At 40.4% G+C, this 16,419-nt stretch overlaps 1 protein-coding gene across 3 annotated transcripts in view; it reads right to left on the reverse strand.

Moving 5' to 3' along the window:
- PPP2R2A (protein phosphatase 2 regulatory subunit Balpha) overlaps positions 1-15,788 on the reverse strand; it is a 40,120-nt gene extending 24,332 nt beyond the window's left edge. Inside the window, exons 1-3 of one of the 3 annotated variants that reach the window (XM_075736846.1) lie at positions 15,565-15,706; positions 12,995-13,069; positions 1,389-1,426 (exon numbers count right to left, since the gene is read on the reverse strand). Coding sequence is in view for 2 of the 3 variants with exons in the window: in XM_075736844.1 (XP_075592959.1) it covers positions 12,995-13,069; positions 13,730-13,766 (112 nt within the window). In the remaining variant the exon portion in view is untranslated. Of the gene's footprint in view, positions 1-1,388; positions 1,427-12,994; positions 13,070-13,729; positions 13,864-15,564 lie in introns of those variants that run through there. The other 2 variants (XM_075736845.1, XM_075736844.1) reach the window with 2 other exon arrangements.
- Positions 15,789-16,419: the final 631 nt, after the last annotated feature.

The raw sequence follows: 16,419 nt of genomic DNA on the forward strand, positions 1-16,419 counted from the left end.
TTTAAAAAAAAAAATTGGCAGCAACAGGACTAGCAGAAAATCAGCCCTGTGAGCTAGGCAAATCACAACAGTATTTACTCATCTCTTCTAATTCACAGAATGTTTACAAGTTTTTCATCAAGATTACAAATTACCTTAGTCAAGATAGCTTACACCCATTATAAATGAACATATCTACACAAAAAGTTGCTGCTGTATTACTTATTCAAGAGAATGTTCACCTACGTAGCACTGAAAAACCTGCACTACAAAATTAGCTGCGTATTAATTCACATAACCAAACAACCAATCAGTAAAAATTTTTAAAGGATGCTTTAATTTGGATGTCTGTTCACTGAAAGAAGAAAGCATTTCTATTTCAAGTTGTATTTACTTGAACCATTACCTAATGCCTGAAGTCATTATCTGATGGCTTTTATTAAAAAACAAAAAAACAACTTCAATACTAAAAGGAAAACATACCTGCTTCTGCTTACATTTGTTTAGTTTTATTATCCTTTTTTTTCCCCCCCTATGCGCAAGCCAGGTGATTCATGAGTCCTTGAAATCAATTTGCATCGGTAACTATCTGCTTCTCAATTCCTGCTGACAGCCCCCCCCACCTCAAACTATAGAAACAGTCCTCACATCCACCACAGTATCTACACCAAAGTACACACTAAAAACATAGGCTAAATAGTCCCCTCAGAAGAGCTTACTTTAGATCTTTTCAGGGGCCTGTTTGTGTTCCGAAGTAGTACAGAGCTATTTATAGAAAAATCTCTGCTGGAATCACAGTCAGAATTTCAATAGGCTCCACAGCACAGAAAAGCCAGTGGTTAGTTTTCTGTTTACAAATAACAATATATTTGGAAATAACATACTGTGCTATTGTTTTGCATGTACATAACAGAAGCCTTTAGGCAATGCCTTTCTTGATTTGTCGCTGAGAATGCTACAGACTAAGAGCACGGGAATATCTTCATTTTCTCTTTTTGCTGAAGCCGTTCCAAAACATACACTGCAAATTAAGAATTAGTAGCGGTTTTTTAGAAAAATACTGTAATTTGGCAATGCCTTTCAAAATCAGTTACTAGAATTCTGTGACTTGGTGTGCATTTCTATTGTAGATATTAAAAAAAAAACCAAACAACCTAGAAACTATCGTGCTATTTCAGACTTCTCATACATTCTTTGACCAAAGCTTTTATTTCAGGTGGAAAAGCTAAGGCCACAAATTTCTAAAGCTTTTAATCTGCATGTGCAGAATGCAAGAGACCATTGTGCCTTAGACAACGTGTAAAGCGTCTCTTCCTAAGGAAGGAAAATGAAAGCAAAAAAATCACTCTTACCTACCATAATGGAAGGCAGGGAGGGAGGAAGGGAAGGAGAGAGGGAGGCACACTCACCAGCTGAATTTCAGGCAGCTTGCCGGAGAGCACAGCGCCTGTGAAGGTCACAAGTACAACTGAAGTTTCCAGCAGAGATGAATACACAGTTCTGACTATTAAGCAACCGTGGAATAAAAATTTCTCATTACTTCACCCACTATGGGCATTCACTCCTTTATCAGTTCATTTTAATAGTTAATGCATTTTTAGTGGCACTTGGAACCTGAAAAAAACCACTTCCCTTTACCAGTTGCCCCCTTCCCCCCCCCTGCCCCCCCCCCCCCCCCCCCCAGCAAGTATTTTCCTGTTTCTATTCTGGCCCAAGCATACATGCCTCAGCTTCTTAAAAAAAAAAAAAATTAAACAGAGGCCATTACTAGTTTCTGGCCTAGACTTTCAGAGATTCTTAACACTCACCTCTCTAAACGATGCAAAATGGAATCTACAAATCTTGACTACTCTGCAAGGCAGACACTTGTATTTATATCGCCTCTTAAAAAAATATATATATAGTCTACTAATCTGAGCAAAATACTGACCTTTACTTTTAAGTTAATTATGTCTCTCACCTTATCTATAGATTAGAACCTTTTCTTTGGATTTTGGAAGATTTGCATAACAGTTGAAAACAAGATAGAGTATTCAGTAGTATTGCTGTCCTGCAAGGATCTCCAAGTTCCTTGCAATAACTTTTTAAAGTTGTGGACCTTCATTTTGGACAACAGGCACACTAGTCTTACAGACAGGGAAAACAAAGCATGGAGGGGGTTAAAGTGATTTGGTGACCTTCCAGATGAAGCAAGTCTGGATGACTACTTGAAGTTATCTCCATTTCTAGTCTTCATTTTTGTCAATTCTACCCCATCCCCAGGATAATTAAATTTAAATCTAAACTTCAAATCTGGTAAAAAGTAAAAGAGTAATAATAGGCCTGTAAGAAACTGGAGCCTCAGTCAAAAGACACTGTTAGAAAGAACACAAATTGGAAGGTGCCAAACTTCCAGTTGAATGTTATATAATTGTAAAACTGGAAAAAGAATTTCAACATCTACATATATGAGCTTACAAGACCAAAGAGGGCTGTGTACACAATCTTCTTTTGATAACTTCTTCAAAATGATAGTAACCAGCAAGAGGAAAAGACTAAGCCAGAAGTGCTCCTACACAGGATGCAATCACTTGGTCGTATCATTTTTTTCTAACAACATGCATGCTTAATAACACTTGCACAGGAACACTGAGCAACAGAACAGAGAGATGACCTAGTAGCACAGTTGTAGATGGCAATTTAGAACATACTTCCCTGGTTTTCAGAAACAGCGGAAAAATAAGAATGCTGCAGAAACAAGTAGATGTCTGTTTTTCCCAGGTTTGGTATGAGCTTCTTCAGGTCAAATCAAGGAAAAGAATCTACAAGCTCCAGGGAGCCAACAACCTGATGTGTAAATCTCCAAGTGTTTTTTTTGTTGTTGTTTTGTTTTAAATGCTGTCTTCCTACTGCACTTTCCTCTGAGGCATCTAAATATTATCAGATACAAAATTGCTGGGTTAAGCACAGCATGTATTCTGCTCCAGTAACAGAACTGGAATTTTACCAGCCCCCATCACTTTCAAGAGTGGGTTATTACTTCCAAAAGGGTCTGGAGTAAAATGAAAAATCCTGGATCTTTCTTGGGGAAAAAACAAAAAACCACAAACAAACAAAAAAAACACCCCCACCCCAACAAAAAAACCAACCAAACAAAAAAACAAACTGCTACACGCACCCCCCAAAAAAACCCCCACCAAAACCTCAACAAAAACATGAAGCTGTGATAAGAACAGACTGAAAACAGGCAGAAGGACTATATAGTAAGTTTTACAATTATGGTCAAAAAGCCATTCCTGACAGTTCCACATTCCACTAAAACAGCTTCTGAATGCTTCACTATCACTTTTATAAAGCAGTGCCATTTTCTCTCTAATGGACTATAGAACGAAAAAGTTTGTGGGCTTCAGCTTCCATTGCTGTTTGTTCACATTGATCTTTTAGAAGAGTTGTCCTCAAACATGAATCAAAATGTACTGAAAGTAGAGTTTTCCATATGAAAGGCAGTCTATGAACAAGCACATACGAACTATAAGTATGAAAAGGCTGAGGAAGAGGCTGAGCAAGCTGTTCACAAGGCCATAGTTTTACATTTAAAACCCATTATCATATCTCCAAGAGAAGCAATCCATCCATTCACCTCTCACATCTCTTGTCCCATTTCTGCAGCACCTATACCTATTCCACCACAAACATTTGTTACAGTTTGACAAATCAATCTGGGAAAACAAACTCAGGATAAAATTAATCTGATAGCAAATAATCCAAGACACATAAATTTCACTCAGGTCAGTTACCCAAAGCAACCACTCTGAGCTAAGCAGACATCTGGGTCAGCTCACAGTAACTGGTCAAGGTACAAAGAAGGACCATCTCTTCAAGAAGCAGCAGCTACTTGAAGTAACAATGAACCTACAGAAAAGTCAAGATGCAATCTGAATTCTAATTCTTTCCATACCAAGGCCACACTTCAAAACAAGCTGAATAGGGCAATTATTAAAAGATAATCCAAGATTATTTCTTTTTAAATTATCTCCAATTTCTATAAATGAATCCTTACACAATGCACCAAGAACCATACCTGAGAAGTTAAGTTTATGTAATTCCATTGGAAAAAAGTCCAGGAGCTCTCAAACAAGTGTCTGAGAATCATTATATATTTATGAGAGTTGAATCTTAAGATTTACTTTAGTATGTACCTCCTGTCTGCTGGACCAATTTACCTTAAAATTTTAAGTTATCCAGAGGAAAAAAAAAAAAAAGTCCTTCAGACTACATTTAGAAGCACTACACACAAATGCACATAGGTCCTAATTTCTGCGAATCATCTTCTAATCTTCTACTAACAGAAAAAAGGCCAGCTGAAATGACTAACTTTCAAGAATCAAAGAATGATCCCTGGAACACTTTTTATATTTATCAGGGAAAAGGAAAATACAGCCACTAGCACTTAACAAAGTGTTAGAAATTATTCCAAATTTCAAATAAGCAGCTATAGTCTGAAGCCTCAATTACCTTAACTGATCCTGAACACATGCAAGCATCTTTTCTCAACTTCTCAAAAACAGAGTGCCAACTGAGTTAATTTGGAGATCATCTTATTCCCATAGCATTCATTTAAGAACTGCAACTGAAAATGCAAAAAGAAACATTTCTACACAACAGGCATTCTAGGTATCTGGGAAATCAATCTTTCTTATAATACAGCTCTTAAATCCTCTTTTCCTGACCTGAAAATTTTCTTCCAAAATTAGATGCAAGCATAACTGCCTAAGGGTTTAACATGTGACCTAAATATGCTGGTTTTCTTAATGGTGCTATCACTTGTGGATTGCTAAGAGGAAAATACACTTTTACAAAGAATGGCTGACCAAATTAATAATTTCTCCTCCAGTGCTTAACAAAAGCACGTTAAGTTAGCAGAGAGAAGCTTGCAGCCACTTCTGTTTCTGTAACTGAATTACAGTCATGCAGAGAATCCTCAAATAATTATTTTCAGTAATATTATCAACTTACAGTAGCAACATCCTACCTGACGTCTTGTTAGCCAGCATCTTCATTTTAAAGGCAAATGTAACAACCCAAAACCTTCTGGTCACAGAAAAGAACAAGGCAAGACCACCATCATGCAATACTGCCTGCTTCCCCAAGCAATGTCCTAAAGTAGTCGTGTTTGGGGAGCCAGAAAGTGAGCAACAGGATATTCAATAAAGGAAGTCCTGCTATATAAAACCATTAACAAGTGCACACGCACAAAGCATCAAAATTTTACCTCTTAAGACACCTTTTTAGGCTTTCCTCTTTTTCATGAAGCCTCATGTAACAGCATAAAAGAATGACAATGTCCTTTCTATTTCCAGTTAACTCGCATACTAACTGTACAAAAGTAGCACTTAGCTAATGCATGCTTTAAGAGTATAACCGAGCAATAAAGCAATATAACATAGCTATAATTACATATATTCCACTCAAGTTTAAAATCTAGAAGACTATCCAGATGTAGTTATTTTGACTATAAGACCTACTGCTGCTTCTTGAAAGAGATTATTCTAAATTGCTTTGGATCAAATATCGTACTTCCTGCATTTTTCTCCTTTTATTTTCACAGAAACACGGTAACTGTTGTCTCCATTCACATTCACAACATAAGTGCCTACCTATGCCAGGACTTTTCATTCATTTCAAAATATTTTAATTTCAATAATTTTTTTAGAAGGATAAACCTCAGTTTCAAATAATTATTGAACTCTGACTTGTTCTGCAAAACTTTTTGCTCCATACTAAACAGAACTCTAGACATAGTTATGCTACTGCATATTAGAGAGCATTGAAAATATGAAAAAATGTCTGGAAAATACCCTTAAGGCAGTTATAAAAGCATCTTACACTAAGGAAATTGCTTTGGGAGCACAGTGTTTCCTAAAGAGGAAAGAACAAATGGCAGCCTTCATTTGGTACCATCAGTAATTGATGTTTTTACTACAGGACGTACAGTACATAGCAGATTTAATTGTATGCACACTTAAACAAAGAAAGCTTAATTCTACAGCATCTAAATGTGAGACAATCCATTAGTTTAGGTGAAGTCAAAACCCCAAACAAGGGACCAATTTTGCAAATCATATTAAGAGTGATAAGACGTGGTAAGAGAAGATTATCATTTGCCAGATTAACTTTTTAAAGTGCTTTACAGTAAAGCAATCAGTAAGTAATCCATCTCCCAATTAAGTGGCATTCTTTTCTACAACAGCTTCCAAGAAACTAAACGGTACCAATATTAACACAACTCTTTTTCCTAACAGAGCCAGCAACAATGCTAAACAAATCTCACTTCCACATACTGCTTGTGTGGACACTGAAGGAAGAAAACCTATTTCACGTGTACTGGTTTTGCTGCAAAAAAAACGTTAAAAAGATTATTTACAACATAGTGATAAATGACATTGTGTGTGTATCCCTGCACATGTGTACATGATATCTAATTTTGAAAAAAAATCTAGAACTGGCACACTGCACAGCAGTTTGACAACTGGCTTATACCTACCTAAATCTGTGCTGCTATCAAATGAGGTAGTTCTGCATTCTCCACCTGCCCTCAGGCACACATTTTCATCACCCCTTCTCTACACCTCTAGTGTTTGCATGTCCACAAAGCCTTAAGTTCAGGGATCTGATTCAACTGCAACACAACCCAGTAAAAATCTACAGGTCTATTTGTTTTCAATAGCAGCACCTATCACCAGTGATCCAAGATCTCTGTCAAGCATTAGTTCACCATACAAAGCTTCAACTATTTTATTTGGTCAGTATTTTAGTTCAGTCTCTTACAGTATTGGTATTAGATATATTCTATTGCTGGCCTTCAGATAGCACATGTTCAAAGAATATATCCTGAACTGGAAAGGTTTAAAGTCCTCTTTATCAGTTGGTTTTACCATTTGTAGTAGCATAGCACTTAGAGATCAGAGTCTTGTGTTGAGTGTACATAAAATCCTATAAAGAGACCAACCCTCTTCCAGAGTTCCTCGTGTTCCTTTGAGCCACTTGATCACTCTCCACACTACACACACACGCACAAAGCACTGAGAACCAGATCGGGGTTCAATTCAGCTGAAAATTAATCCAGTCAAAACCACAATTTTAAGTATTTTTCAGCTGGATCAGCTTCCCAAACAAGTTCATTGTGCAGTTACATGAACACTTGTGCCAGCAAAGTGGGAAGGAGTGCCTCTTTAAGCAGAAATGCTGCCAAACATGTAGCCATGGCCTAAATAGGCAAGTCAGAGAGAACAAAGCTGGGGGGGGGGGGGGGGGGGGGGGAAGAGGCAGACAGCACAGCTCTATTCTTTATTTTAGTTCTTCCAAAACACATTCTATGAAGCTACAGCTACCACAGAAACCCATTTCTAGGGTAGAAATACCCAAAACAGAATCGTTTAGGTAGCACCTTTAAAATTAAAAGCTACGAAGTTTTGCAAAACTAATCAAGAGCTGTAATCCACCAGGATTGCCACTGAGAGCCAAGTTGCATTCATTTGTACTGTTGGAGTCTGATGGCTTGATCACTGTAACCGCCATATTTAAGACACACACAAAAAAAATCACTCCTTTTCTCAACTTATTTTTAATTTAAGCCAAAAAGATTCCAAGAACAGCAAAGCATGACAGAAGTAACAGAACAATACTGGTCAGCATGACTGACAAGCTCAAGCACCCTAGCTACCAAAGCCATGTCAAGAGAGTACTGAATATCTTCTAGGGAGCTAAACAGCCACTTACTATTTAGCCCTTTGCTAAATGCTCTTTGTTTTGGGGGACTGCATACTTTAAATGCACACTTTAGTCAATCTAGACCAGCAGTTCCTAGAACACAGTAGCCTATTTCTCTCTCTAGATAGTCATTCTGCAAACAGCTGAAGATAGAAGAGCTAAAATACATAAGCAGACTTAGGAATACAGAATAGGGCTATAATCTTGGGTCTTTTCACTTATCTACAGCACATTTCAAACTACTCCTTAAAAATCAAACCTATTACTCGTCCTTACTCCTAACTAATGTTACCTTATGAGCATACAGAACATAACCACAGCCCTCAAAATTAAGCTCCCTCCCACAATTATACTGCAATCCTGCTTTAGCAGCATTATTGCAACTTCTCACACCTTTACTACTTTTCTCTGAAAATTTTTCCTCCCCTCCTCTTCTGTCAACTCGCATTAAAAACATCCATCAGTGGTTTCTAGAATGCCATTGTTTCTCTTTCTGTGACTCCTGCCCACCAACACAGGTAGGTAGAAGCCTTTCTTCCCAACCGATCCCAGCAACATCCCTCCATCTGCAAGGTATAGGCTCCTACTAATCAGTTGTTGGTAAGCCCACAGAAATGTGCCACCAGGAGTAACAGTCTGGTAGGACAGAGCTAACCAACTTTCTGAAGGAGGCTCAACAGCTCTAACCCACTACAACAGATACACATTACTTGACAAAGAGAAAATATTTCTTCATAAGGCAAAAGAAGATGGTGAACTCCAGATGGTGGTAAACTGCTTTTTACAGCAGTCCTCATTCCTGGCTTCAGTTTTCCTTACCCCGAGATAACTATTTTCACACAGTGAAGACAAACTACCATTACTGAAGCAACAACAGTTCCCATAGCTGCTCTGCAATTTTGAAGTCTGCCAAAAATAAACATGAAACTACACTTGAAAAATACAACACACCTAGAATCAAATACAGAAAGCATTCCTGAACAAGAAAAAAGTCAAATCTTGTGTGTGGTCAGAGATATAAACATGAGCTGGCTAGGGATAGAAACATAAAGAGACTTCATCTGTTCATCATCTGCACAAACTGAAACAGATTACAGTAATGTTTTTGGCTATAAAAGAGGAAACATGAAACAAGTCATAGATTATTAACAAAGCCGTACAGAATGGTTAAGCATCAGACTTTAAAGTTACGTCAGTAATCAGCACCCACAGCAGATATTCCAGTACTTCCTCCAGAGACAATTCAGGCATAAAACAGTTAAAACAACTTGTCAAAGATGAGAGGTAATCACTCAGGGTTATAAAGCTTAGGATTTAAGTTCCTGGCTCCCAGCCTTGGACCCAGACTATCAGACTTCTGCAGATCTTTGGATTACACTTGAAAGAACATTTAGATACGGCAGCTTGACTCTTTTCCTTCTGCCAAGTAATTAAAGAAATTTGACTTAATTTGTTCTGAAGTACGAACTCATTTCACTAAGCAAGTGTCTAGTTTTCAGAAACAGTTTAAACGCACAATTCTTAGGGTTTTTTCCAACTGGAGTTGCCATTATGCCGCATCTTGGAGAACATAACAGCAGAAGAGTAAAAACAAGTCCCAAAACAACAAAACTGCTGCAGAAAATCTTTGTAATCCTTTTCTATAATCGTTCCCCTAAAGGAAACTTCCACTAAGACAACATGGTAATGTGTGCTCTCAAGTACTTTTGGACAGTTAAGTCTTACTTGCACTGAAACAGTGATGGCACAAAAGAAGAAAAATCCATGCCTTACAGATGCTTTTGACAACCTGATCATTGAACTTATCAAGGACAATGACTCTGTGTTCTTCACTGGAGAAATCCTGTCTAATCTAACTGAACACAGATACGTTGTACGATTGGGCTAAAATTAAGAAGGGAGGAAAACTTCTGTTGAGCAAAGAATCAGCTATTTCAGAAACAGAGACAACACAAGCTACAACACCCTTGCCCTTATGCAATGGACTGCTAAATCACAAAAAGGCAGACTTTTGCAATTAGTTAAAATTAAGGACCCAATCTGAAGCTGACACTCAGATTTCAATTTATAACCCGGTTTCTGTGCTTAACTTTGTGATCTGATAGGGCCAGGCCACAGCTTACAACCAAGGATAAATTCTGTACATACCAAGAGAAGAGAGGCTAAATTCTCTGCTCCTCACACATCCATAGTCCTCAAGTTAGAAAAACTTTGTCTCAGCAGAACACCACAGGCAAGCCCCAGATATAAACTTATTGCCATCTTCTTTCCTCAAGCTTAAGTAACAGCCTTCCCCTTCTTTCCCTTCCACTCTCATTAGCTCTAAAAGAAATGTTGTCATATCCATCTATCTGCTTAGAAAGCCAGAAAATAAAAAACTGTATGTATCAGAGTTCATGTTTCAGCCATCAAAGCCACCAAATATTGACTTTGTAACAGACAGCCATTCTAGCCTAAGTATCTAAAGAATTATAGGTTATACATATTACGTGAAGTTTACGAGGTCAGATTTGACCTCAAATATACTGGAAGCTATGTGCTAGCATTCTTAGCAAGCTTTTTAAAGTTCCTGCCACTATTACTGTATTAAAAATGTTATTCTCCATTGGCCTGTTTCATAGGCAACATTGTAGAGACACCACTGGTTTTGCATTCTACTAAGTAATGTAATTAAATGGATGCCATTTTCTTGGTTAAGGCTTCTATTAGTTTAGTTTAAGCTAGCTTTCCAAAACAAATATTGCAACATTGTATTACAAACAGGAAGAAAACAGAAAGTGAAACCTCCCCTTTCAGGTTTGTTTTCAGTGAAGTTTCAGCATTCCACAGAAAAAGTTAGTTTTTAAAATTTGAGCTCTAAAGCCATTCAAAAACCAGAAATCCACACTCTAGGTACTACCGTACACAAACTGGTACTGTCCTCAGCCACAGACAGCATTAGAGTCCGTACTTGTTAGCTTGCAGACCACTGTGGTTAAACAGTCATTTAAGTTTCAGACAACAAGATTTTCTTCAGCTTTCACCGTGGTGTCTGCCACAAGAAAGCAGACAGAAAGGCAGGGAAGGAAAAAAGGTCCTCAGACTACACTATGAGCCACTGTCAACCTGTCCATGGGTACCCTGAAGGAGGACCAAAGCATGCAACGCTCCTGTTCCAACTTTTGCAAGAACCACACAAGGCTCCGCTTCATTAAAATGAACCTTAAAGCCAGAAATATAGCTAATAAAAAGAAAAATGTGACCAGCTTCATATATTATTAACCCTTCCAACAGTATCACAGGGAGACATTACAAAGCTTAACAAGAACTCGAAGGATCGCATGGAAGCTAAACTTGCACTTTGATTAGCTGGCTTGTAACAACTTCCAGCATGAATTGTGGGAGGTGAACACACAGAAGAGGAGAGAATTTCAGCTCAACAAACTCATTACAACCAAATGCAATGCCAACCTTGGGACCTCTCTCCAGGATCTAGGCATTTAAATTTTAGGATGTCTTGCAGTATATCAAGACTCTGGGGTTTGCACCTTAAGACTCATCCTAAGTCAGCTATAGCTGACAATGAAATGAAGCTTCTCTTTGCTCTTTGGGTCACAAAATCAGAAGGCTGAATCTTCCATAAAATCAAAAATGGACATTCTTACATTTTTTTGGAAACCATGCTGTCTGGCTTGCTGAAACTGAAGCTAGCTAATTCACTTACAGCAAAGGCTTCCCTGAACTCCACCCACTATGACACCAGCAATACACAGTACAGCTGCTAACCTGTCAGGAAGCATAAGGCTAGCAAGTCACCTTACGTAACACAAAGTACAGTACTTCTGAACAGCTAAGGAAGTTAAGGACAGACTATTTCCTGACTTCTGCATTTCCAGATCCCTGCAAAAGCCACTTTACCATACGCAGATAAAGTTTATTATCACATGCATGTCAACATGCCTATTTTACTGAAGAATTACTTGCAAACACCTGCCACACAACCACAACTTCTTCAATATTTGTACTTAATTAAAGATTTACTTTGATATGTAATTAAAATAAAGGCTGCAGAATTTAAAGTTTGTCGGGGAAAAATTATACTACATTTTACAGGAGTTTTGAGTTCAAGCTTTAAAATATAGTTCCTGAGGAATTTAAAATTAAACTTTAAAAAAATTGTTACGGCTTCCTTGTTTCCAAAAGCCACCTTTCAGCTTGTAAATGACAGGAGTTTTTCTAAGTGCATTATTTGCCACATGCTGCACCTAATAAATAAAACCAATGCATATATGTTTATACTCATTTTTTGGCCTTTGGAAACTAATTTGAACCACACATCAAATGGGGAAATAACGGAAACTGTAGTTACCACTTTTCCAAATACAACATTAATCTCATTTGTAAGTCAAAGCATTCAAAATACGTATAAAATAGAAAAAACTTAAGAATTACATATGTGACATGGCCGACTGCTTGCAAAAGAAAAAAATTTAATCATGATCTTACAGGTTGTGTTGTGTAAACATGACTTCATGGCCAAAGAAATTTAAAAGTCAGTGAGACTTCCCTCAAAAAAAGATCACAGAATAAATTTTGCTCCCTAGCACAGCAACTGAGCAGCACAGAGAAAGCATCATTCCTCTAACGATCCCCAATCCAAGTAAAAGAAAATAACAAGTACATTTTTTTGCAGTCACAATCAGAGGCAGCCATCTTAGTGTAAGATGACATTTGTCATTGCCAGCTTAGAAAAGTTTTAGGCAATTTTCAGTAGTATTTCAAATACAAAACCATTCTTTACTTAATAAGTAAGCACGCACAAATATTCAGATTTCTTCCCCTCCTGGTTAATATAAGCTGGAAAGATGGGGGCAATTACTTGATCTTTATCTAGTACTTAGATCTTCAAAGAGTACAAACATGATTAATCAATTCTCACAACACCTCCCTGTGGAATGCAAGTATCACATTCCCCATTCTGCAGATTAGGAAAAAACACAAGTCAAAAGCTGCGTGACAGGAAAAACTTCACAATCTCAGAAAACAATTCCAGCAAACCATTTTAGAAACCTGAATTCAGCCCTTCTTACAAGTGTGCTGAACAGTACTCTCAAGCCATAGTTTAATCCTGAATCTGGGTATCCGAGTGCACTTTAAATGTCTATTTGCTTTGCTCAAGTTGCATGCAGCAACACTGAGCTATTTTAGTGAGATTGCATTCACATCTCCCTACCTAAGGAGCAGCTAAAAAGTCAGAAAACATCCAGTAAAAAAATGTCGCTCTTACCTTCTGCTACATCGTCATCTACAGCGCCTTTCACCTGAGAAAAACACCACTGAATGTCATTTCCTCCTCCAGCTCCTAAAAAACACAATCAAAAAGAATGAGACACCCCCCCCAGCAACACAAAGAGCACACAATAGTTACCAACAGAGAATTTCAGACAACATTGTACACGCCTACTTCCTCAGCAATGCTGTAGCCACAATTACAAATTGCCCCTCCCCACCTTTTTCCTTTACAGATATTGTTTTTGTCATTAGTGGTTTGCCAGCGTTCAATGCAACGTTTGTCAAAAACAGCGTAAGCATAAGCAGTAAGAGTGATAAAAGCCTCTATCGCCAAAATCTTGCTGGACTAAGTAACATTGCTAGCGCTAACTTTAGCCACGCATTTAAAGCAAGAGCGCATGAACATCTTATTTCGCACGAAGCTTCTTCCTACTTTAAAAGTCAGAACTCTGTACAAACACACAAACAACTTAAACCGTAACCGTCAAAAAAAGATGTACATTTTCGGAAAATTTCAATCTTTCATTCAATATAAACCAAGCATGCTATTCTTTTCCTTCTTTTACAAACATTGAACTGAACCTACATACTAAAGGCTAAAGAAAAAAAATTTTACCACAGTTTTAGAGTCTCTTCCCAGAAGTAATGAAAGCAATTATCAGCCTTAAAAAAAGCAGCAAGTCCGAGCAGAAAAGCAAACAAGCAATCTGATGTTAACAAGTTCTACTACCATAGAAAACGGATCGAAGAGAAAACTTCAGGAACATTACTGCCTCGGCGGAAGGCAGTGATTCATTTGAACCCTGCCACCAAAACACACAAAAAAATCACCACCCATTTCTTTTGCATTTCATTCTGAGCAAATCACTGCAGGGCTGGGTACATACAGGAAGAGACTGAAATGGGCTTGCCTTTTTTTTTTTTTTTTTTTTTGAAAGCCACTGTCAAAATGGAACTTTTTCTCAGCGCAATTCAAACAGGCTGAGCAACAGATGGCATTTACACATTAATCCAGAGGTCTGTTATGGCTTTTGGGACAACAAAGAATACAGAAGGGACTTCTTCCCTCTTCTACACTAAGTTGGGGGGGGGGGGGCAGGGAAGAAGTCAAGGACAAGGAAATCAGAAGCCCCACAATAATCTTTCCAAAAAGACCAAGTGTTTCAGAATGTGAAGAAAAGTGCTGGAATACAGTCAGAGTCCAGTTCACATTTTTTGCTTGCCTTCATTTCTTTTCTGAAGGATTACAGATATGCAAGCTACATAACCCGACAAGGTGAAGGCAAGCACAAGCAACCATCTATGCAAGAGACGTCAAAATGCTTTTTTGCAGATACACTGGAAAGGTTTGCCACACACACCTCTCCACCACTCCCTAAAACCCATACAACCCATTTTCTTTCCTCTCTCCAACCTCTTCATTTCTCATTTAGCAGCTGGCATCACAGAGGCATTTAACAGGGACAGCTTCTAAGAAAAATCACTCATCTTCCTACTTAAGGCTAAACTTCTATTTTTCATACAATTTACTTGAAGCGAGTTGGCACTTTTTCCTCTCCCCCCTGCCTAAAACAAAAAGAGGAGGGCGGAGCATAGGCATATGGTGTAGGGGGAAAAAAGAAAAGCACAAACCTAATACAGCCTCTCATGCTTGCTCCTGCAAATGCAAAGGGCTGAAAAGACAATTCATTTGCAGAGGAGGGGGATGAATATATTTGCAAATTAAGAAATTGCAAAGGAAAAGTAAGAAGGAAGAGATACCTTATGCATACATGCTTCTAGCCTACCAAGAGCACTTTAGGATGCAAAATGGGGAGCAAGCACAGGAAGGAACGAGAAAGAAAACACAGTAAGACCTGTATTATTTAATTACATCTTGTACCCAATTTTACTCTCATTTGCAAACGCTTAAAAGCTGCACCCTGCAGAAGGGTGCAATTGTACTCTCGACATGAGCACGTCTGCACCCTGGAACACCTCTCCATGCACAGCAGCACTTCTCTGCACAGTCCTAACTCCACCTGAGAAATAAATGCAACGTACAAGCACGTATACAAATTCAAAAAGCCTATAGGGAGAAAGAAAAAAAAAAAAAAAAGCAAAAGACCCACCCTGTCTGCAAGGCTCCTGCACACTGAACTTCAAAATACACCACTTCCCCCATCGAAGCCCCTACACCTTGCTTCTTTCATGCTTCCCTCCCCACCCCCAAAGGGAGGGAAAGGAAGAAGGGGTGGGTGGGAAGAAAGCACGATTTCCCGGGGGGGGGGGATTAAAAAAATTCAGGAACGCGCAGGCGAGGCGGAACGGGAGAGCGGGGCCGGGGGAGCGAGCGAGGCAGGGGCAGTCGGCACGCCGGCCGCTCGGCAGAGGCAGGCTGCCAGGCGTTCCGCGATCGGGGGAGAAAACCCCGGCGAGCCGGGGCAGGCGGGGGACGCAGGCGGCGCTGCCCCCGGCCGGCAGCCCCACCGCCCGGCCGGCAGGCCGCTGCCGCAGCCTCACCTGCGCCCCCAGCCCGGCGGCGGCGTCAGGGGCCGGTGCCCCGCGGGGGCAGCCTCCCCTTACCTGCCATGTTGGGCTCGCGATAGCGGCCGCGGCGGGTCGGGCGGTCTCGGCGCTGCGCGGCGGGGCCGCCGGTGCCGGGCGGGGGGCGGCGGCGGGGAGCGGATGGCGGCGGATGGCGGCGGGGGTGCGGCCGGCTCCGCTCCTGGGGCTGCCCCCGCTCCGCGCCTCGCTCCGGCCCCCCCCAAACGCTCCACTTTCAAAATGGCGCCGGCCGAGCTGGGGGTGACGTCACCCGGCGGGGGGCGGCGCTCCGGAGAGGGCGGTGCGGCGGGTCCCTCACCGCCCCCCGTAGGGCCGGGCCGGGCGGGCGGCATGGCCCGCACCCGGGGCCGGGCCCCTCTGCGCCTGGCTCGGCGGCAGCCGCAGCGCCGGGCCTCTTGCCGGGAAAGCCTCCTCCGAGGGCCCCAGTTACCTCTGTCCCCCACCTGCTCGGCAGGAGGCTTTGCAGGCTCACCCCCTATTTTACTCATTCCCTGCATCTCCCCATGCTTGGCATCGTCGTTGTCGTTCGATTTTCCTGGGGTTTTTTTGGTGGGGTTTTTTTTTTTCTTTCCTCTGCTCCCTCACTTCCTTCTGCCATTTCCTCATGCAGCAGTTCCTCACTGTAGCCACATAACCTGTTTGATGCACATTTTCCACCCTCCTGGATGCTTTCCATAACGTCTGCAGATTCGGTCTCTTATTTCACCGGAGAACCCAAGCGCGCCTTTGCCATTCTCATCGCTATTCCCTGCGTACACCCAGCCGTGCTTCTGAGCCATTTTTAGCCTCCATCCACCTTTCACACTGACAGCCTGCAAGATCTACAAAGAAAGACTTCCAGCCGAGCCCAGCTTGGCACAGCTCCTGCTGGCT

Source organism: Balearica regulorum, chromosome 27 (genome assembly GCF_011004875.1).
Source record: "Balearica regulorum gibbericeps isolate bBalReg1 chromosome 27, bBalReg1.pri, whole genome shotgun sequence".
Classification (NCBI taxonomy): domain Eukaryota; kingdom Metazoa; phylum Chordata; class Aves; order Gruiformes; family Gruidae; genus Balearica; species Balearica regulorum.